This window comes from Rhinatrema bivittatum, chromosome 9 (genome assembly GCF_901001135.1).
Source record: "Rhinatrema bivittatum chromosome 9, aRhiBiv1.1, whole genome shotgun sequence".
In the NCBI taxonomy this organism is placed as follows: Eukaryota; Metazoa; Chordata; class Amphibia; order Gymnophiona; family Rhinatrematidae; genus Rhinatrema; species Rhinatrema bivittatum.
In genome coordinates this window covers 190571431-190595117 of record NC_042623.1, presented here as the reverse complement: position 1 = coordinate 190595117, position 23687 = coordinate 190571431, and the positions used below count along the sequence as shown (strand labels likewise).

At 46.7% G+C, this 23687-nt stretch overlaps 1 protein-coding gene across 4 annotated transcripts in view; it reads right to left on the bottom strand.

The window, feature by feature from the left end:
- Nucleotides 1-23687, bottom strand: part of IL1RAP (interleukin 1 receptor accessory protein) — a 136116-nt gene that overhangs the window by 4069 nt on the left and 108360 nt on the right. For 3 of the 4 annotated variants that reach the window (XM_029615978.1, XM_029615979.1, XM_029615980.1), the window contains 2 exons: nt 20282-20431; nt 17864-18007 (listed from right to left, as the gene is read on the bottom strand). In XM_029615978.1, coding sequence (XP_029471838.1) covers nt 17864-18007; nt 20282-20431 — 294 coding nt within the window. Of the gene's footprint in view, nt 1-6403; nt 10248-17863; nt 18008-20281; nt 20432-23687 lie in introns of those variants that run through there. The other variant, XM_029615981.1, reaches the window with a different exon arrangement.

Below are 23687 nucleotides of genomic sequence, written 5' to 3'. Positions count from 1 at the left end.
CCCTAATTGTTTCCTTTATTACAAAATAAAATTTTGAAATCAACTGACTGGGAAAGAACACTGAATCCCAAGAGGTTTAAAATACTATGGTTGGATAATTCTTTATGCTAAGCCAATTCAAGTTGCTAAGACCCTAGAAAGAAGCCAAGTTTCAACTCGAGAGCAGTAATTACATTGCGCTAGTTTAACCATCTTTCTGTGTCGCCATGTGTCTGATACAGGTCCTATGTTTCGGTTGCTCGAATGGTTTTACGGCTACTGTCAGGAAGACCCAGGTATAGCATTCCGAGCCTTGCATTCTCTTCCAAATCAGTTCATTTCATCCGGGCACGCAGCGTTTTAATACTCTGTGAGAATGCACACAGAAAGAGATTCGTAAAAATATTCTACCCTAGACCTTTTCCTCAATTAACAACAATAAAGCTGCTTCATGCAGTGTCCTGTCGAAGCCAGACTTCAATCAATAATCCAATCAGTGGAGATTACCAATATTTACATTAGCAAAATGTGTCAATTGTTGCTAATGCAATTTATAAAGGTCTGAGATCTCATTTAAGATGATTATTCCGCTACTATGTGATGCTGTGGTTCAAGGTCTCCTTTCGTGCAAAGACTCCAACAGTCTCACCTTGCAGATCACGGGATTGTATGATTTCCCCAAGAAACGGACAGCTGAGCTCATAGCCACTGCTAACGCTGGATTAAGAAGCGGAAGATGTCATGGTGCCCTGCCCAACCCCCCCTTACCTTCTTTTCCCCCCCTCTATCACGTAGAGAGCCGAGGACTAAAGTATTTCAGTCTGCTTGGCAATGCATTTTGAGATCCTTATGGAGAGATCCACTCCTTGTTGCTCATTCCCAGAAGTGGCCATCCCCTAACTCTTCCTGGGCTAAGCAATGGTTGCTAATGGACCTGTCCACCAGAAACTTCCACAAACTAAATTTTAAACCCAGCTATACTACTGATCACATCCTCCAGCAACAAATTCCACAGCATAACTGTGCATGGGCTGAAAAAAATATTTCCTTGCACTTATTTTAAATCTTGCTAGCTTCATGGAGTGTCCTCTAGTCCTAGCACTATTTTAAAGGGTATTAGCTTGTTCCAGCCCACTCATGATTTCATAAACCTCAATCATATCTCCTATCGGTCGTCTCTTTCGCCAAGCTGAAAAGCTTCAATCTGTTTAGCTTTTCTTCATAAGAGCCTCTATCCTGTTGATTGCCCTTCTCTGCACCTTTTCTAGTTCCACTATGTATTTTTAGTACTGGGATGAACAAGAGTTACACACAATACGCCAGGCATTATGATATCCTCTGTTTTGTTTTCCCTGTTCCTTTCTGTTTGCTCTTCTGACAGCCGCTGCACATCGAGCTGACATTAGCACTACTCTGATCCCAACCTGGGGACTTCCGATTTGTCACAGTCATTTCTTATATACACACACACACACGCCCTGCTGCAAAAAACAGGCGAGAAGGCAAAATAAAAACTCAAAACGGAAATAAAAATGTAAAACTGAAAAAATGAAAATAGTCCTTTTTTATTCAACAGCCAAAAGAAAATCACATTCATGGAGAAAAGGTAAACAAAATGGAAAAGCATCACAGAAAGAAAAACAATTTGAATGCAAAACAGAAACAGTAAAAATAAAATTAAATAGAAACAACAAAATCAAAGTGAAATTATTTCTTCTGGCGAAAAACATTCACATGTATAACAGGAAGAAGTCTTTTACAGCTTGACCAGAGAGCATCCTCGGGCTTTTAGGGAATAAGATGTGCAGTCCTGACTCCCTAAAGACACTCTGTACTTATGCATATTTCACCAAGAAAATTCACACTTTATTACAATCAGCATGTAAAAAAAAACAAGAAAAAAAAAATCACCAGAAAGTCAATATCACAAGATGGTCTTTCATTTGCCTAGAAATACTTTGGAGAATTCTGCCTGGATAGCTTTTTTATGGATGGGCCCGCACATCCCACATTATCAGAAAAAAAAAAAGCTTCACCGGCATAAGAACAGAAGAATTTAACCCTTAAATTCTGCCCCTTAAGATCAAGTGGCGGGAAGAGGTGAGGAATCTTAAATCACACCCGGCAGCATCCAGTGAGATTTACAATGGAGGAAGGAGCAACAAAACGAGCCTGCAATTGTCTCAAGTGCCGGCAGCCTGATTAAAAAAGATCTTGCAGGCTCACCTCCGTGCGCTGCCTTGGACATATATCACACCTTACCAGCCGCAGAGGGAAGCCATCCAAATGCAAGCACCGCTAGCAGCTACTCTGAGAGATTGAGATCTCAACCAACATATCCTGGCTGACCAGCGAAAGTCAGTCAGGTCATGATATACACAATCCATTTGGAGACACCCACCCCAAGGATAAGTTTCTTCTAGAAATTATAAAGCGATGCATTCTTATTAAAAAAAAAAAAAGAAAGAAAGAAAGCTACATCAATCCAATTTCTGAGGACAAACATTCCAGAGCACAAAGGAAATACCAATGTATCAATCAATGGAGCAAGAGGACATTGAGCCAGATGTACTAAAGGGGACAATGCTTCGTGCATCTGTCCGTGTCTGCATTCTGCTTTACTCTAATGATCTGTCCTCCTCGGTATGAGTTATACACTCCAGCACACGTGGCGTGGGCAAGCTCTGATTGTCTCCGGCCACTAAATCCTCGTGACTTCAGCTTGTGCCAGCTGTCGCTCCCCAAGCCACTGGCTTTGAAGGGAGAACGCTGCCCCTTCCTTCTGGTTCAAATCAGACGCTGACCTACCCTGGAGGGATGCAGCCATCTAAAAAAAACCCACCGGGGAAGAGCGAAGGGGGCTGCACGCTGGCCCCCTCTTACCTACACACTCATGCAAAGTTAACGTTTCTACCTTCAGACCCTGTTTATATATAGAGAATGTCAATCGAGCAAAAACCCTAGTGGCAGCCGCTCTGTAATAGCAAAAAAACCCCCAAACTTTCAAAACCACAGGTTTACACGCTCGCCGGCCCCCCAAGGATGAATAGGGAGGTGAAAGTGAACACAGCTTTTTAAACGATAAAGAGTATATGTAATTCCGGAAACAGATTGAGGGAGGGAGCATCAGAATTGGGAAATAGGACGTCCCCTTTCATGAGACTTTATTGAGGAAGGGGAGAAAGGCTACAAGACATAGGCTGAAAGGAGCCAACGGGCGGCCAGTATTGCTGAGTCTGTCAGCAGCTAGGAAAGCGGTTTTGATGCTTGTCCAGTGTGTACTGGAGGGAACACTACAGATATCCTTTAATGATGGAAAGGATCCGAATGCAGTTCCTGGACATTTGAGAGTCTGTAAAGCTCTTAATCTCAGATTTGGGGGGGGGGGGAGGGGATTTATTGATCAGTCACCAAAAAAGACCCGAGGCAAGCCATGCATGGGACGTCAGCTGACGGAGACGGCAAAGGGCTTGCTCCGTCTTACAGTTTTCTAGGTTGAAAGTATGAAGATTTCAATTGAAAGTGGGGATGAGTGGATAGTATGTACGAGTAGGAATGGAACGGATTAAAATAAGAAACTTACTGGTGGGCGATTCTCGAGCTGGGTTAACGTGGAGGGCACCCCAAAGAATGTGTGTGTGTGTGAACCTTTGTCACCACGTGCACAGTCTTCTCATTCACTGCTGTTGCGTTTGCATTAAATACCACCGAAAGAGTTTAACATAAACGCAGAGCCCGGAACGTGGAAATAACACAGCATCCTAACTTCTCACAGTAGACACCGTGAACACGAACGCTGCAATCTCTCTAACCTTTAACCGGGCACGAAAATAAATAAATAAGAGACACCGGTGCCAACAACGGCAAAAACCTCTTCTGTGGTTTTGTCAGCCGAGTTCTCTGAGAATGACGCTGTGAGGATCAGCTTGCACACGGGGGAAAAAAAAAAACAGTGGGGGGGGGGGGCCCGCACACGAGATGAACGTACGAACCTCCGCAACAAACACAGCGAATGAAATGATGGCTTTACTGCGTGCCAGGAAAAGACGAATGTATAAAAATGCAGCAGGTCCTCTTTTCACAAGGGTCTCCCCTAGGCAGTCCCTTCAGATAACAGGATTTGCAGCGTTTCCTCACCAGGGAAGAGAGGCCCATTGTGCACGGAAAGTTTTATCAAGATGAGACTAAAAGCAGGTCACATTCACTCCCCACCCTCCCAGTGCACTGCTACTAGCAACAGTGGACCTCCGACCCAAACTGGGACAGCGTCAGAGGGAGCTTTTGGGCTTTCATTGTGGGCACATTGAAAGAAAAGACAAATAATCCCCTGCCCCTCCATACACACGCACACACACATATACACAAAATTTACTGCAAGGGGCTCATTAATGTCACATCTCGAGGTGCTTTACAATAATATTTGCTTGTCTCGTTGTCTGCAGAGCCAACGAGACCATGCAGTAAAAGGTCTGATACAATAAGACAATGCAGTTACTCGGTCTGACCCAATATGGTAAGTCTCATGTTGGCAAACTGCTTTTAATGGGGAAGGTGACTAATTGGGACAATTAAGTTACAGAGCACAATTTATTTGAATTGTATCTGCATGGGGGCTTAAGTTGCTGGTCTGGGATTTTTCCAGTTCATCAGGGCGAGGTGGGGTAGCAGCACAGAGACTAAGGGACATGGTTAAAAACTGGTGATAAATTAGGCAGTTTCAGGAGAATAATGTGAGCTAGGCAGCCAAAGACTGAAAACTATTTTGATGGTTGTTAAGCATAGAAACATAGAAATGATGGCAGAAAAGGGCCAATGGTCCATCCAGTCTGCCCAGGAAGCTTCCCATGGTAGCATCTGCCGCGCCGTGCAGGGTACCCCCATGTATCAGTCGGTGCTGCTTGACCTGCTTTGCTTATGGTCTTGGCCAAAGAAGCAGTCCCGTGTTTTTCCTTAATGTCTGTGCATCAGTACCCCAGCTTGTAAAAACGTCAGGGCTCAATTTGGTTGTCTCTGAATCCAAATTCCTCCTTCCTTCCACCCTCCCCCCAACCCCCTCCTTCGAAGCAGAGAGCGATGTTACAGTTGCATCACAAGCAAGGGTAGTAACTGCTGCTCTGTGCAGGTTACCCCCCATGCTTATCAGTTCTGTAGACCATAAAAGTCTAAATCCAATTCCCCTTTTCCCCTGCCACTGAAGCAGAGAGCAATGTTGGAGTTGCATCTAAAGTATCGAGGCTTATTGGTTAAGGGCAGTAACCGCCGTTCCAGCAAGTTACCCCCATGCACACTTCCGCAGAAGCAGTCCTGTGCTTTTTCCCTTATGTCTGCGTATCAGTATCCCAGACCTTGGAATTCAGGGCCCTCGGTTGTCATCTGAATCCAATTCCTCTTATCCCCCTGCCGTCTAAGCGGGGAGCAATGTTGCCGTTGCATTAAAAGCATCAAAGCATATTGGTTTAGGGTAGTGATCTCCATGCCTTCTGCTAAGGATAGTAAGCAGCGTACCAGTAAGTTATCCCCAGCTGGCTTATCTCATTTCCGTTCTCTAGCCTTTCGGGATCTAATGTTTATCCCATGCCCCTTTGACTGTTTTCTTCTTCACCACCTGCTCATCCCTCTCTCTGAAGAAATATTTCCTGACGTTGGCTTTGAGTCATCCCCCCTGGAGTTTCATTGCATGACCCCTAATTTTATTGGATTCTTTCCAATGGAAAAAGTTTGAAGTCCATACATCATTGAAACTTTTTAGGTATCTGAAGGTCTCCCCTGCACATCCTCTCTTCCAGGAGATACACATTCATGTCCCTTCAGCCTCTCCTGATAATGACCTCACACCATTTTCATTTCCCTTCTCTGGACTGCTTCCATCCTGTCTCTCACCTTTTTGAGATACGTGCTCCAGAACTGAACACAATCCTCCAAGTGAGGCCTCACCAAGGACCTGTACAAGGGCATCATCACCTCCTTTTTCTTACTGGTTATTCCTCTCTCTGTGCAGCCCAGCAATCTTCTGGCTTTAGCTATCGCCTTGCCACATTGCTTCACCACCTTCAGATCCCCAGACACTATCACCCCAAGATCCTTCTATTGGTTTGTACACATCAGTCTTTCACGCCCCATCACATACAGCACTTTTGGATGATCGCAGCCCAGATGCACGACTCTGCACTTCTTGGCATTGAATCCCAGCTGCCAAATCTTCGACCTCTCTTCCAGTTTTCTTAAATCACTTTTCATTCTCTCTACTCCTTCAGGCATGCTCACTCTGTTGCAGATCTTAGTATCATCCACAAATAGGCATACGTTACCTTCTATCCCTTCCGCAATGTCCGCTCACAAAGATATTGAACAGAAGCGATGACGATACTGATCCTTGTGGTACTCCGCTTAACATGGCTCTCTCTTCAGAGCTGGTTCCATTTACTATTACATGCTGGTTTTCGGCACGCGCACATGGACGCACCGATTTTATAACACGCGCGAGCACGAGCATGTTATAAAATCCGATGGCCACGCGCACATGTGCAGGTGGCCCGCAACTTGTGTGAGCAGGGGGAGGGAGGAAATTTAACAATGCAACATGCGGCGACACACGTAGGGCTTCCCCAGTTCCCTTCCAGGCCACTCCAATTAAGGAGCGGAATGGGAGGGAACTTCCCTATACCCCCTACCTAACCTTCCGACCTTTTATCCTCTCTTCCCTGACCCCCTGCTCCCCTGGAGCACCAGTAGATTTCACGCGCCGGCAGCCGGCTAATGGCGCTGTCCTGGCCCAACCCCCCGCCCCCTTTGGAGAGGCCTGGCACTTCGGCACGTAACGGGGGTTTACGCGCTTGGCTGGGCCTTTCCCGAAAATGCGCGCAGCGCGTGCAAGACCCAGTCATGCGCATAACCCCCCCTCCCCTGTTTTTACACACAAGGCCCTTTTAAAAAAAAATCGGGCCGTTATTGTACTCCATGTTCCAGGCTTGATTGGATGGCGGGGTCTCAAGACACCCAAATTAATGAACCACCACTCAAACATTTGTTGCTAAAATGGTTAAATTGCTATGGTTTTGCGTTCTACAGAACTTATTCCTACGGTGCGCATCCACCCGCTCCCAGTACCTGTAACAAAACTGCAGTCGCTGCTGAATGTGACGTGGTCAGGAAAGAGCCAGCCTCGGCCTCACTGACCTCTTCTACTCTTCAGTCACCACGTGAAAGAGAGGAGGGCTGGACCGACCCCGGTGGCTCAAGTGACACAGAAGAGCCAGGTTCTGCTCCCCAAAATCAGCCTGGGCGGCAGAGATAGCGTTCACAGCTCCCGGGAGAGGGAGGGAGGATCATCCGCTGCACTGCGAGGGGGGGGTTCACGTTAGCCAGGTTTTGGAGGGAGCCACGGTTTGAGGCTCCTGTGGGCTGAGGACTGTTACAGTGATGACCAGGCAGAAATTGAGAGAGGGATCATAAAAATTGGGGGACATCCCCATCCAGATATCTGTGAATTAGGGCTCAGGGTGTAATGGCCCAGTAGAGGCTGATTCCTCCAAAAGGAGCAAGAGGAAACTACCAGGAACAAAAAAAAAAAAAAGAGAGAGGGTTGAGGGTGGTTTTCCTGCAGGAAACAGAGGATGCACTCCAGTTTAATTAATGAGAGACGCCTTCGTTTACGTAACTGGAGGAGAATTCCAGACCACACCTATGGCCTTGTCTTGGATTTGTCCATGAGAGCAGGAGTGGTCGACCACCTTGCAAAGATGTTCTCAGTACCTTTGGAGGTTAAATTTTCACACTGCCCAGAGATGTGCAACGTGCACAGGTACGTCCTATCAGAGAGCTGCACGCCAGTTTTGAAACGGGAGAAAAATATTTTCCCTTTGGAAACTGCCAATAAAACAAAACAAAACAAAAACGTGCCCACAAAACTCTGCACCTGCATTTTTTGAATGGACGCTTATTTCTGGGTAAACAAGCGCGTGCAAGTGCAAGCGACACGTCTGGTGGCTCGAGGGACATCCCCGCACGCGACTGCACTCACCCCGAGGTCGGAAGAGCTTGGACCCATTCTGGCGGCAGATGCCATCAGCCTCCTCCTCTCTTGCGTGGCAAGGACGCCGCCAGAACAGCGTGGGCACACCCGTCGCTTCTTTTAAAGAGACCCGCGACGGGAAACTGGCAGTGGTGCCTCTTGCCATCAGCATTTCAGCCCTATAAAAGGCCCACCCCCCTCCTGACGTCCCTGCCTTGCCTCAGCAATGGGTTTCCTGCATCGTTGGTGTAGTGTGTCGCTGCTTCCTGTTTCCTGCTGCCTTGCCCCGTCTCTCCAGCCTTCTCGTATCCAATTCCTTGTGCCCACCTACCAACCCCCCTCCTGAGTCAGTCCCTCCCTCTCGTCTCCCAGCCTTCTCTCGACGTCTGGCTCTGACTCTTGCCTGGACATTGACCATTCTTGTTTGACATCATTTGGCGAGAGGGAAGTCTCAGGAAGATGAGATTTCAATAACGTTCTCTCGTCCTAGCTTGATGGACTCTTAACAGGGCACCACAGCTCAGTGCCAGGAAAAAAAGGTGTAGTTATTTCCGACGTTAAAAACGTGCAATAGCGTCAACACAAGCACGTAAGCTGGCATATTTACTAACGTGCACACGTAAAGGAAATTCACCCGTTTTCTGATTCCTCCAGCAGTTCACCCAGTCTATCCCTCCTGGTTCTTCAGCCTGGGCTTTCCCCAGCTCACCCCACCCTCCCACCCAGCCAATAACACAGTATAAACAGGCCTGATATCACTTACGCAAGATAATTAGCAGATGTAAAATGACAAATTGCCAAATCTACATATGCGAGTCTCTTTTAAATTAGCAACTTTCATGCCTATACGGTGGCCCTGCCCCAGAATACCCCTAGACTGCCCATTTTTTTACATGCGTGTATTTGTGCACGAACCCTTATTTACGCACGTGTATCCTAATTTTTCCACGTAACCTTTTTGAAAATTCACCCAATAGGGTGGGCAACTTTCCCAAAACACCGTTTACCCAGGGAAATAGTTTTTGAAAAAAAAAACTTTTCCAGCGGCCCGCAGAGGGCTAAAAAGCCTGCGTTTTAATTTGTACCCCGTACCTGCAGACTTCAACTTGAATTTTCAAAGCAGACTTACGCGCAGCAGCCTGCTTTGAAAATTTTAGCAGGCGTGCGTGCGCTTAACCCGGCTCCACATGCATGCACTGTACACCTTCTCGACGTCAAGCATGAACGTACGCGGATGGATTTACGGCACATGCTTTCGCAAATCAAAAGTACGCACGGAAATAGTTTCCCCCTCCCTGCCGGAGCATCTCTTTCTAATTGCGCATAAAACAGGAAAACTGCTTCCTCGCATATTTTTATACACGCAACTTCCTGAGCAATTTTTAAACGCCCATTTATAGCATAAAACCTTGTTTCATGTGTCTGAATCCTTTTGGAAGCGAGGCCGAATTTAAGTAATAGCAGTGCCTCCCTATAACACCTCCTCCAAATGGGCTGGACCCTGAGCGGCTTTACTGTCCCTTTTCACATTACACCGGAAAATGGTTTCTGTTCTAGCTCACAGCGAAATGTGATCCCCCCCCCACTTCCCCAAGCACACAGCCTCCCTTGGAAGCCATCTGACCAGGCTCTGACCAGAACTGGCCCCGTTTAGCTCCCAGATCCCGGGGGGGGAATTAGGACTCGGGTGGTGCGACTGCAGTCCACAGCCAACAGAAGCCACCTGTGAGCTCTTCGTTCCCCGAACGAAAAGGTCACCATACAAACGGTCACCGCCGCAGGACACTTTTCCCCTGTAAAAGCAGCGCCCCGCAAAACAGGAAGGGGGAAACCACATTTCCCTGTTCCCCTGCCTCATGTCTCCCCCCCCTCTCCCTTCAGCGCGCTGTTTTCCACGGGGATAAGTCCAGGAGGGAGACTCCATTTTGACTGGTAGGACCTTTGCTTGGCTTCTTCACCGGCAGTGCCACGTGCAGCTGCTTCCAGAACCTGCCCCCTGGGTATTTCGACTTTTCTCCTTTCCACTTAATGACGGTGAGCACCGCCTGCGCCCGTTTCAGCTCTTTCACCTTCTCGCTGTTTCTAATGGCGCGGTACTGAACCAAAATGACCCGGATGCTGCCCCTGGAGGCCATGTTTTCCAGGCCAGCCTTCAGCTCCAGGAGGGCCTGGGTGCCCTGGAGAACATAGTTGGGGCTCATTACCACAAGCAGACGCCGGCTTTTCTTAACGAAGCTGAGAGTCTCGTCTGTGATAACTGGGGAGAGAAAACATCAAGATGTTAGTGCTCGTCTCCTGTGAGAAAACCGTAAAAAAAAACCCCTCAAAGTGTGCACTCTACCATGAAGGAAGCATTTTTGCTGTTTCAAATGGTTGTCCTTTCATGTTATTTGCAAAAAGCTCGTTTGCTATTAGATTGACTTCTAATAGTCACCGCACTATTTAGCAGTCGGTCGATCCCTGGTATAGCTGCACATCCCAGGTCTCCTAACATGCGCCGACTCAAAGCACTGGACTGGTAGAAGAGCCTGGAAGGGCACAAAGTCCATGAGAGGGAAGCTTTTTTTTTGCCCATCTGACCTGCTCTATATCTTGACCCTTCTACAAAAGGTTTGTTGCATCGATTGCTGAAAGGGATATAAATGTTAATTAATGCAATCGTTGTCTGAAACCCAGGTTGAGAAAATACCACTTTCGGAATCATTCCATTTGCTCCAGATCTCCTCCCCAATACGGACACCGTAGACCCTGCCTCTCTCCCCCCACATAAGGGTCCACGTATAGTAACCAAAGTTTGTCTCTGCAGACAACGTTACTTGGTGCGCAGGGTCCAATGTGTCCCCCTAACCCACACAGATGAATTATGCATTTTCCCATATACACAAAAGGGAAGAAACCCTTTCACACATCAGGGCCCATAATATCACTTCTACTGATCTAAAAGTGTGGGGGGCGAGTGGAGGTGAGAAAGGGAAGAACAAAAAAAATGAAAGGATTTGACTACAGCACACAATCAGAGATGATGGGAGAGAAACCCTACTGGTCTGAAATACATTTAGCGCCGTGGAAGATCGAAGCTGATTAACTAGCTCCTGTGGGACTGTAACCAGTGGGATACGTGCAACCGTTTCAGTCTCTGAGGAGCTCCTCCTCGTGGTGGGCTCTAAGTGGCGGACCCACCCCATTTTTAATATTGACGTTTCCAGTCTGTTTGCATGTTGGCACGAGTCCTTGGCGTGCCATTGCTTCAGACGAGTCTCATCACCACTGAACTCCCCAGGTTAGCCCTTCCACTTTATGTCAGCATGGCCAGACCTTTACCTGTCCATGCAAACATGAAATGCCCAGTTGATAAAGAAAACGCAGAAGAAAAATCCATGAGATAGGTTATTCAAAACTGAATATTTTAATAAGTTAGCTGGATAAGACTTATCCGGCTAACTTAAATGGGATCTCCAGCAGCACTGCTATGCTGTTGACTATCCCCATAGAAAGCACTAGTTAGCAAGATAACTCTTATCTGACTAATTTTGGACCTGCTATTGAGCAGGTTTAATTTATCCAGTTAGCTTAACCGCTAAGTTCAAATACCTCTACCAGGGCTGGTGCTTCCATCAGGCAAACTAAGAGATCACCTAGAGTGCCAACATTTTAGGGGTGGCAAAAAGGGATGCTGCCAATACCAGCAAAGAAGGGAGTGCTGTGCTGGAGCTACTGCTGCCAGGAGGAGGAAGCAGATAAGTCGGGGAAGGAAGATGCATGACCAAAGATTCTCCTAGGGTACCAAATACTCTTTCTCCGGCCCTATTGCTACTTAGCTTGCTAAGTTCACTGGATAAGCAGCTGTCCCTGATCTGCCCACATCCTGCCCATCCCTTATCCAGCTAAGTTGTGACCACTAATCGCAGCCAGATATTCAGCATTGCCACTTAGTTGGTTAAGAACGAGAGAGAGATACATCTGCTGCCCATGAAACGTACGCAGACTCATATCCCTAAGAAATACAAGTACAGAAAATATCCAGCACTTCCTGCTAAAGCTTCATGTTAGTCTGAACCGGCCTGCAATCTCATAACAGATCAAGCAGAGTTTCTTACCTGTAACAGGTCTTATCCGAGGACAGCAGGATGTTAGTTCTCACACATGGGTGACATCATCAGATGGAGCCCGGCACGCAACTTTGATCTCAAAGGATTCTAGAACTTTCAACATGCTCTATTGAGCATGTGCAGCTGTAGTCATCACCCTGCCCTCTAGGCAGAGTCCCTCAGTCCATGACATAGCTAATACATGGAGAAACCAACTCTCAGGGGAGGCGGGCGGTTTTTCATGAGGACTACCATCCTGCTGTCCTCGGAGAACACCTGCTACAGGTAAGCAACTCTGCTTTCTCCAAGGACAAGCAGGATTGGTAGCCCTCACACATGGGTGAATCCCTAGCTATAAGTTGCCCAAACAGGACAAAGCGGGAAACCGCACAGTGCAGAAGCACTACCAGTCTCCCTTTTGCCTGTGAGGCAGCCGACCCACAAGGGGGTCCAGGCTAGAGAAGAGTTGGGTTCTACATAGAAATGACAGACACAAAACCCTCATGCGTAGCAGGGGCACCTATGGCAGAGGAGTGATGTAAGTGCGAGCAAAAGCGTACTCCGCATCACGTAAAACATTACAAGCAGGGTTTCAGATCAGTAACCCGACAATGAAGTAGGCCTAGAACCTGCTGGTTACAGTAAAAAGCCTAGAGATGTAAACGAAGACCGCAGTTTCCGGCGGTGTTAGAAGACAACTGAAAAGCCAACTGGGGCCTGAAAGAAACTGCAGTCCACTGATATCCGAAGGACAAAATGTCTCTGCAGAAGTATGCCCATGTGTGACGGATGGGTACAATAGGCAGAAAAACTCAAGCAATGCTTAGAGAATAATCAACAACAATGGAAGGGCCTGAGACAGACCACCATGTGCTGAAGCACCAGTTCTAGCAGACCATGCAGGACAGTGGCAAGAGTTCAGGCGATGAACAGCAACCCCTGACTAGATCGCTAGCCCAACTCCCAATCAGGGAGAAACGTTAGGGCTTCTCGCTCAAGGGCAGGGCCATACATCCTATTTACAGGATAGTTCAGGTGAGAAGGAAGGCACTTTGGGCGACCTAGTGAAGCGAGAAAGCTAAAGGAGGTATTGGCTAGAGCCTGGCAAAAATATAGGGAAAAACATGGTGTGTCTTTTCTTAAAGGTATACACTAAAATATACCATGAATGCCTTAGCTTTTCCTCCCCCCAACTGGAAGTCAGAGGGAGCGATAACACAAGGAGGCAGACCACGGAACTACTGGGATAAGCGCAAGCAGCTAAGGCGTATAACCCAAACCCAAGCAAAGTAGTCACTGTCGATTCCAGTAGGGAGTTACCCAACGAGACGGAGCCCTCAGCCACTTGGAACAGCTGAAACTGACAGCAAAATCCCCAGGGAAGAAATCCAGAAAAACTCACCCAAGAAACAGGAAGCCAGGGTGCCACAAGTGCAACCCCTGTTGAACAGAATTTCTTTACCGGCCCAGAAACACGAAGGACACCAGGGCAGGGTGACCTCAGAACAGATTGCCAAGCACCTGGCAAAGGTATTCATACTCTAGCCATGAGTGCAAATACTACCCGCACAGACAGGTTGAATGCTGCCCGTCACCACCCGAGGTGCTCGGAGTAGATGCCTTGCTGTACCAGACTGCGCATGCTATGCTTCGCTGTCACGGTAACTCACAGTGGAGTGAACAGCTACAGTGTGACAACGGTGTCCCCAGGACCACTGGTGCACTGGGCATGTCATGGTGATATGTGGCGTTCCAGGGTGTCACCCTCTAAGAACGCTCCAAGAGGCTGGGCACAACCCTTGAAACTGTGCTGGAAATGGCTCACCTTTGTTTCCCCTCAAGGAACGATAGTCCATGAAGCCCTGTGGTTACGTCCTGTGGCATCTGACCACATCCACTGGTGCCCACAGTGCTGACAGTGCTTGTAGGGCCCATAGCACTATTGTGCATACTAACGAAAAGTCACATCAAGGGCACCGAATGACACAGCACCCAGGGCTTTGACGGTACTTGACTGAATAAGGATCAGATCAACTGTAAGTGCGATCTCTGGTGCCACAGGCACCCGCAGACCTTGACTGCCCAGCAGCACCTGATAAGAGCACCCGTGCCCAGAGGCATCGATAGACCAGAGGTAGCAAGGATGCTAGGGGCGCCAGCATGTAGAGGCTCTGCAGCCCCAACACAGCACATCGATGCCCAAAGGAACAGATGACTGCCAGCATCAGACTGTCCCTTCTAGGCTCATCTATTTGTCCGAGGGCGTCGATGCGGTGAGCTTGATAGTGTTTGTCGTCTGCAACTAAGGCTGACGATAGCCCTGTTAGGGATGAAACTAGGCAGGCCTCCAACGCCCCCCACTCCCAATGGCGCAGGGCCTTTGAGATCATTGGCATCCATGGTGCAGAATAGCTGTAGCCTGTGATGGAAGAGCACGGTGCTCCTCAGAGCCCTGTCGGGACACCACCAGGGAGTCCCGAGGGCACTGGATTGCTGCACCTGGATGCCTCAACATACCAGGGTGCCCTGAATAGATGGTGACCCTGGTGCTTGATCCATCCAAGGCGGAAACCCTTATTGCCTGAGGGCTTCAGTGGCACTCGAGGACCCTTAAGAGCCCCAACAGACAATGCCTCAAGGACGACAAGGGTGCACAGTGGCAATCCCAGTGCCTCGTTGGTGGTGTTCGATATAGTTAAGAGCAGCAACGAAAGACATCGGTGGCCAAATGCCCGATGGCGCTGAATGTGCCAATGGTATAGGGGCAGCTCCGCACTGTGATGACAGAGGCCATGCCTTGCGATGGCCTCGAGGGCAGCCTTGGCATTGAGGCCACATAACCCGATAGCATCGAGGGTTGCCATGCGCACACCTCAATGCAATAGAGGGCATCGATGGCACTGTGAGCACCGCAGGCATCAAGTGCACTGCAGGCATCTAGGGCACCGCTGGCACTGCAGCATCGATGGTAGCATGGCCTCAAAGGCATCATGGCATCGATAGCAGCGAGAGCGTCCCGGTGGCAGTGAGGGGAACCATGGCGCTTGATGACAGACCCGGCCCCCAACAGCAGTGCTGCTATACCACCACATCGATGCCTACGGGCTCAGAAGGCCCTTAAGTACCGAGGGCAGTCCCGCAACTCAATGACATCGAGGGCATCCTGACACCTCGACGGCATCAAGGGTGACCATGGCGCTCAATGGTAAACCTGGTCCCCGATGCGGTCCTGACATTGATGCCTAAGATCAATGGTGCACTGGTCACAGATGTGTATGGGCAACCGTTACTGGGCATGGAAGGTGCTCATCCTCTCTCCCAGGGAGATTGCACTGCCATCGCCGGCAAAGCAGGAGGGGAGGCTACGTCATCCAGGGCTCCTGCCTGTGGAGACTAGTTCCTTTGAATGTGGGAAGGGTGAGCTCTCCCCACGGTATGGTCCTCGATCTCTTCACTGTCTTCCATCGATGCCGATTGATCGGTGAAACATGGAACTCCAGCAAGTCCCCAGGCTCAGAAGCCTACGCAGTCATTCCTGTCAGCACTGGACTAAAGGTGCAAAAACAGAGCAAGGAGAGGACCCAGAAACTAAACTGCAGGGCTTTTTTTTTGTTTTTTAAGGAAGTAATAGAATCTGTCAGACTGCACAGTGACTAAAGCTCACCATGCAGCTGGCAGACAGAAGAGAGAGAGGAAAAAGGTAGAGAGAAAAGAAAACCACCCAAAAGGTAAAGGAAAGAAAACTTCTGCAGCTCTAGAAAAAAAATCACTTACAAAGACTGTAGAGGAAGAGAGCAAAGCAGAATACAGTGAGCACACATCTCCAGCAACCATAGCTCTGTGGGGATTAAAAAAAAAAAAAAGAGTCTGAGGGACTCTGCCTAGGGAGCAGGGTGATGACTACAGCTGCACATGCTCAGTAGGGCATGTTTGAAAGTTCTAGATTCTTTGAGATGAAAGTTCCGTGCCGGGCTCCATCTGATGATGTCACCCATGTGCGAGGACTAACATCCTGCTAGTCCTCTGAGAAAATTCAGATCATCAGCTTTCAAATGTTCATTTCTCAACCACAGAGCTTTCCAGTCGTCATACTGCTCCTGGAGGAAGCTCAGCTTTTCGTAGGCTACAATACTTTTGATTTGTCCAAAATAAGATTAATGCAAAGATACTGTAACACATAAGCTTTCCACAAAGGACCTTTCTTCAAGCTGTGACTTATAATGCAGAAGGATGGAAGCATTTATATCCAGAGACAATCTGATTGATTTATATTCCACCTTTCCAGTACAAAAAAACAACTCAAGGCGGCTTACAGATTGGTGTGGGGCATGGAATCCCACAAAGAGGTCATTTGGAGATTGGATTAGCACCAGCTGGTACCAGTTGGCAGAAATATTGCAATATCTATCATGAGAACTGAGGGAATTAAGGACTACTTCCAGGAATCATGAATCCAATGGTCCTGATTCAGGCCATTCTGTTTTTAATCTAATAGAGGAGCATATTTCAGTTCCTGTGTCCTGCTTTCCTGCACTTTTTCAAAGTTGCCTTTAAGGAGAAGTCAAGATAAGTCGGGGAGGGCCCCAGCATCCTGGTCAGGGAGAAGTGCTGTCCCGTGGATGTGCTAGTTTTTAGGCTGGGCACAGTGCATCCTGCTTTGGAGGGCTGGTTGTGAATAGCCATGGGACTCGCTATGCAGTGCGCAGCAAGACTGAAACACAGATATAAACCAACCTGTCTCAACGGACAGTCCTATTGTTTCTGAGTTCTTCACATGACAAGAATACCAATCTGCTAGCAACAAAGTCACGGTTACTATTGAAACCGAAGTATTTGTCGGGGGGTCCCATATCGCATCACTTCCCGAGAGGTATCAGCACTATCAGAACAGTCCCGTCATCTGCAAGGGGTTCAGAGAAATGAGGACACGCACACTAGGATATAACAGGTTAGATAACACAACGCTCAGCCCCCAAGTGACTGGAATTCTGCAAATGAACCAAACTAAATATAAGTTCGATTTAAGTGCTACCAGCAACTGCTGAGTTGCTAATGGCTACAGTTAGGTTTTCTTGTGCACTGTGGCCACTTAATCCTTATCATTCAAATCAATATGTAATAAAACAAAAAGCAATAGTCATTTTACAAGCCCTAAGCACAGTGCTCAATTCTCTCTTCTAGACAAGCAGAGTAAATAGAGAGCCATAAGGAAGGGCTAATAATCTACAAAATGGATCTGGTTTGCCCTCATATAGCCAGGAAATGATCTATTGAGAGTTCAGTACATAACGATAATACATGGCATGTTAAGTTGTGAAATGGATACCAAAAGATCCTTTCTACAATGCAGACTGTCAGCTCGCTCTATACTTTGGATTTTAAATAAAGACGGGGCTTTGAGATGACCAACGTATGCATGTCAAGTCTTCCTGAGGTATTGTGGATGGGCCTTTTAATGTAATACCATATTTATAACCATACGTCCAAGTGCATATAATGATATTTACTCCCAACTAGCCATCTGCCCTGGGTGCTCTCTTGAAATGTACATATCTTCAGAAGTAAAATAAATGAATTTTGTATTCTAATAGTAGATCACGATTGAGTTTCATGTGCTGCTACCAAGCAAAGCGAAAAAAAAAGCTGACTCTTAGTGACAACAATCCTTATAATACATCTTGGTAGTCCGGCAGCATTACAGCACTGCGAGCTTAGCCAGAAAACAAGCAAACAGTGCCTGATGCTAAGCTGAACGCTGCCTTTCTTGCACGCTGGACATACTTACTTCCCCCAGGCAGGCTGTCTCTGTCAAATATGCAGAGTTTATACCCGAACTCGTTTTCCAGGACTCCTCGGAGCGTCAGCAGCACAAACTCTTCCTCCTCCACGTTCCGTGCGTAGGAGACGTACACATCATACTCCTTCCCATCTGCGAGGCAGGACAGAACCAGACAATGTCAGTCCACTGGACAGGCCACTCTTCCTTTACCACCACAAGAGGGATCATCTTAAACTATACACTGCCTTTTGTTCAATCAGGATTACAATGACTGGATTTTCAGAAGGCGTTTGATGAAGTCCCTCATGAGAGGCTTCTAAGAAAACTAAAAAGTGATTATGGGATAAGGAGGCGATGTCCTTTCGTGGATTACAAACTGGTTAAAAGACAGGAAACAGTAGGATTAAATGGTCAATTTTCTCAGTGGAAAAGGGTAAACAGTGGAGTGCCTCAGGGATCTATACGTGGACCGGTGCTTTTCAATATATTTATAAATGATCTGGAAAGGAATACGAGTCAGGTTATCAAATTTGCAGATGATACAAAATTATTCAGAGTAGTTAAATCACAAGCGGATTGTGATAAATTACAGGAGGACCTTGCGAGACTGGAAAATTGGGAATCCAAATGGCAGATGAAATTTAATGTGGATAAGTGCAAGGTGTTGCATATAGGGAAAAATAACCCTTGCTGTAGTTACACGATATTAGGTTCCATATTAGGAGCTACCACCCAGGAAAAAGATCTAGGCATCATAGTGGATAATACATTGAAATCGCTGGCTCAGTGTGCTGCAGCAGTCAAAAAACAAACAATATAAGAACATAAGAAATTGCCATGCTGGGTCAGACCAAGGGTCCATCAAGCCCAGCATCCTGTTTCCAACAGAGGCCAAAACCAGGCCACAAGAACCTGGCATATTTGGAAGGGAATGGTTAATAAAACAGAAAATGTCATAATGCCTCTATATCGCTCCATGGTGAGACCGCACCTTGAATACTGTGTACAATTCTGGTCGCAGCATCTCAAAAAAGATATAATTGCGATGGAGATGGTAGAGAGAAGGGCAACCAAAATGATAAAGGGGATGGAACAGCTCCCCTATGAGGAAAGGCTAAAGAGGTTAGGACTGTTCAGGTTGGAAAAGAGACGGCTGAGGGAGGATATGATAGAGGTCTTTAAAATCATGCGAGGTCTAGAATGGGTAAATGTAAATCAGTTATTTATCCTTTCAGGTTAATAGAACGACTAGGAGGCATTCCATGAAGTTAGCAAGTAGCACATTTAAGACTAATCGGAGAAAATTCTTTTTTACTCAATGCACAATTAAGTTCTGGAATTCGCTGCCAGAGGATGTGGTTAATGCAGTTATTATAGCTGCGTTTAAAAAAGGTTTGGATACATTCTTGTAAGAGAAGTCCGTTAACTGCTATTATTGAAGTTGATTTAGGGAATAGCCACTGCTCTTATGGCATCAGTAGTATGGGATAGTGTTTTGGTACTTGCCAGGTACTTATGGCCTGGATTGGCCACTGTTGGAAACAGGATGCTGAGCTTGATGGACCTTTGGTCTGTCATAATATGGCAAGTTCTTGTACTTTTATGAAAGTGTGTCAGAAAGATCTACAATCATCTCTGGGGGTGAAAAGTCAAGTAGCTGCTGTGTAACAACTTTCAAAGTGAAGGCTTACTATTGATACTAATGTCTAATTATCAATGGGTGAACTAAAATATAGGGAGATGAGCTGACAAGGAAAGTCATTGGGGCAGCAGCAAGTGCTCTCTTAAGTTTAAGTAGCTCTTTCAAATTAAGCAAACATCTTTTCATTGCAAAATGAGAGCATCTGCAGCTAAGCACATCTGATCCTACGTAAATTGGTTTAACTAACAGAACTGTCCTCACCTCATCTCCAAACTATATTATAATTATTATTAGGGAGGGAGTCACAAGTGGAAGGATGAATGACTGGGACGCCCATGTCAGGTGTAAGCAGCTCTCTCGCTTCTTACTATCTCACAGTATTTATCTGTTGCCTTGTTCTTTGTCCATGAACGCAGAACTTGTTACTTATGGAGGGGTTTTTGTAATGGCCTTCCCCAGGAACCAAAGTCTCTGTTTCCAACCTCTCTCGATAAAAGATACTCCAAGAGTAGTCTGCACACTCATGCTAGCAGTCTCTAGAGTCGCTGGACGTCGGGACAGGGCTGAGCCAGTCCTGGTTTTGCTTCATCACTACAGACGGGGTAAAAGCAGGTGGGCCCATCTGTGCAGAACAAATGGGAGTCACGTGGCAACCCTCGTTGGTAACTTAAGGCTAGGAAAACGTGCTCATTAATGAAACATTTATAGAACAGACATGTCCATGGCAGATCAAATAATTTCACCTTTACAAAATAAAAAAACAAACAAACCACTCCTCTTACCTCCGACTGTTTCGTCCGTTCCAAAGTGGGCGCGGTAGAAGAGCACCATTTCCAGCCAATAAACGTGATATACGATGATGAGGACCAGCACGAGGAAGAGAGTCGCTCCCAGTCCGCAGGCCAGCTCTGTAATATACCTCGGGGTACCAACTGCACACAAAGATGGAGACACCTTGTTTACTTCCGGTTTCACTGGGAAAAGTGCCTTTTTTTTTTTTTTTTAATAAATTGAGCAGCTTACTATGAGGTCTATGCTTTATCTTCCAATTGCAAAAGGGGGCAGGACCCAGTGCCAGCTGAAAAGCCAGATCTCTGTCCGACATGCAATGTTCCTGGAGCGGGCCAGCGGTCGGATCAGTGAGATGTGACCTCTGGATAACTCACTTTGACCATTACAACAAGGCTACTTACGAGAACAGTTTTATAACTGTGCGGGCAGGGCTAAGACCTGCACGTAACTTGTACACATAAGAGAGAACTTTCTAAGAAACTACGAACGTAAAAGTAGCATGCATTGTAGCAATTTTCAAAAGCCCATTTATGCGCATAAAATCCTGTTTTATGTGCACGCAAATACTTTTGAAAAATTACCTCCATGGCCAGCATTCCCAAAGCAAACTTATCCGTACGCTTTGAAAACACTTGGGTAGTTGATCCGGTGTGCCCACCAATTAACCCGCATTAAGTTGCACCTCTTTTTCAGAGGGTGCAACTTCTGCGGGTTAATTCACGTGCGCACTTTTTTAAAAAATCGACTTCGTGCCCCCCTCCCCCGCTCCGGAACAGCATTCTGCAGCTTCCCTAAACGTGTATACTTTCTTTTGCGTACACAGACCCCCGGTGCATTCTGCAAGAGCCATTTTGCACGCAGAGACCTGGCTAAAGCGAGGGAAGCTTTGATGCCTTACAAATCGGCTGCCGAAATGAGCCTGGGGAGGCAGAGTTGACGGGGGAAAAGAGCCAAGCAAAAAAGTCAGCAGGCCTGAAGGGAAGCTCCAGTCACAACAGGCCTTCGGTAAAATGGTGCCGGCCCATCGCGAGGGAAACGGGTTCGTCCTGCGAGGGGCGCGCCAAATCGGAGCTCAGAGCTGCCACAAATGGTGAAGTGGAAACAGGACGAAGGGAAAAGGAGCCAAGCTTAAGGTTTTGCTTGCCAGAAATAATGGGTTCAAAGTTGTAGCTAGGAAGATTTAAGGATTAAATGAAGCTATTTCTGCTACAAGAAAAAAAAAAAAAAAAGAGCCTGGATGCAGCGGCACAGCGGAGAATGGAGTTGGAGGAGAGGAGCAGCCGCACGAAAGATGAGTTCAATAAAGGGAAAAGTCACCGCTAAGTTGGAAAAAGGTGTAGCCTTCGTTAAAATTGGGCAAGAGGGCTCTAACAGCCACATGAAGAGGAGCGACACGACGGCCCAAGGGCTGAGAAGGCGCAGAAGGGTGATGCGGAAAACCAAATTGCTATTCCCTTCTGGGTGACGTGTGAGAAGACGACTCCAGTAAACCTGAACGGACCCATACAAATCTGTTCTGTCCTGGTCCTCTGGGACCTTGTACGGTACACAAAGGACCGCTAGAACTGTTCTGATCAATAGATCAAAAAATAAACAATACACTTAGAACAGTATCAACCCCAAATCAAAACAAAATAGTGCTAACTCAATATTAAGAAAGTATCAAAGCACTGTTTATTCTGCCAAAAAACATTAAATACGTATATCATAGACTTTAAATGCACGTTATCTTCAATTATTTACAGATAGCAATCTCAACATAGTGTCTTATTATTTCAACATTCCCACTCCCTCACTCCACCACACACATACACGCACACTCCTAAAAAAGCAAAAAGAAAAGAAAAAGTGCATTGAACTTGGGAACCCCCAAAAAATACAACCCCAGATGATCATCAGAAAAAGGCAAAAAGGTCCCAAAAGCAACTCCCACACCGCTGGATTACGAGCTGTTGTAATCTTCCCCCCCCCCCCCCGAGTCCTCCAGGACATCAAGGTGATCAAAACAACGCGCCTCACAATGATCTTTCATGAAGCAGCCTTGACAACAGTCCCGCCGATCATTTATAGTCGGGCTTTCATTCTCTCCAGCCAGCGCCGGATGTCAACTGTTCAAATATTTCTATTCATCAAGCGTCAGCCTTGACCACATTTGCCTGCCTCTTGGTCCTGCCTCTAGCTTGGACCTGACCCTGTTTGTCTGCCGCCTGCCCCAACCTTGGCCTGTCTCCAGCTTCTCCAGTCTGCTCAGACACTGTCATGCCCTCAGACTCCTGCTCACCTGACCGTCCTAGGGATCAACCTAAGCCCTGCCGGCTGTCAGAACCCATGGGCTCAACCTGAGGAGGAGGCGGCAACTGTTTTAACTGAAGCTCCAGCCTGTCCCACTACAGGACACGTTCACCAGCTGTCACAGTAGGCCTCATAGGTTCACATACAAGGCAGCATCAATTATGCCACAGCAACAAGCGCTCAGTCCCATGCAACCATCACAAATGAAGGGCATCTTTTAGCCTGGTGGGAATTGATAGAGATTACGTGCGAGTAATATTCTTTAGCTGGAAGGATAATTGGAATACGACCCATGACCCTGAGAAAGTAACTGCAATTTTTCAAGTGTACTATGAAAATCTGTATTTATCATGTTTGAAGTTTACAAGGGAAGAAAAATAGCAATCTCTTGCCCTAATTGACCTCCCTAGGGTTGATACTGAAGCTAGTTAATGCAAGATAGTTCTCTCTATTGAAGAAATTAAGAAAGCAATTAACTAAATGCAATCAAATCCCCTAGATCAAAGAGAGCTCCAGTTAAATTCTATACAAAAATAATATTGGTGGCTGAACTGCATTTAAAACACATTTATCTATTCATGGAAAACAAAAACATCTCTGAATTTGAGGAAGATGATAATACTATCTATCTGAATTAATATGTTTCTTTATTACTGTCCATATTAATTTTCAAAGAGTTTCTTTAACGAAATAAATTTGGCAGTATCCAGGTGTACATGGAATAATAAAATCTCTAGATCTGTGCTACAAGGCTTAAGAACTTGCCACACTGGGTCAGAACAAGGGTCCATCAAGCCCAGCATCCTGTTTCCAACAGTGGCCAATCCAGGCTAAAAATACCTGGCAAGTACCCAAACACTAAGAAGATCCCATGCTACTGATGCCACTAATACCGGTGGCTATTCCCTAAGTCAACTTTATTAATAACAGTTAATGGACTTCTCCTCCAAGAACTTATCCAAACCGTTTTAAACCCAGCTACACTAACTGCCTTAACCACATCCTCTGGCAACAAATTCCAGAGCTTAATTGTGCATTGAGTGAAAACTAATTTTCTCAGATTAGTTTCAAATGTGCTATTTGCTAACTTAATGGAGTGCCCTC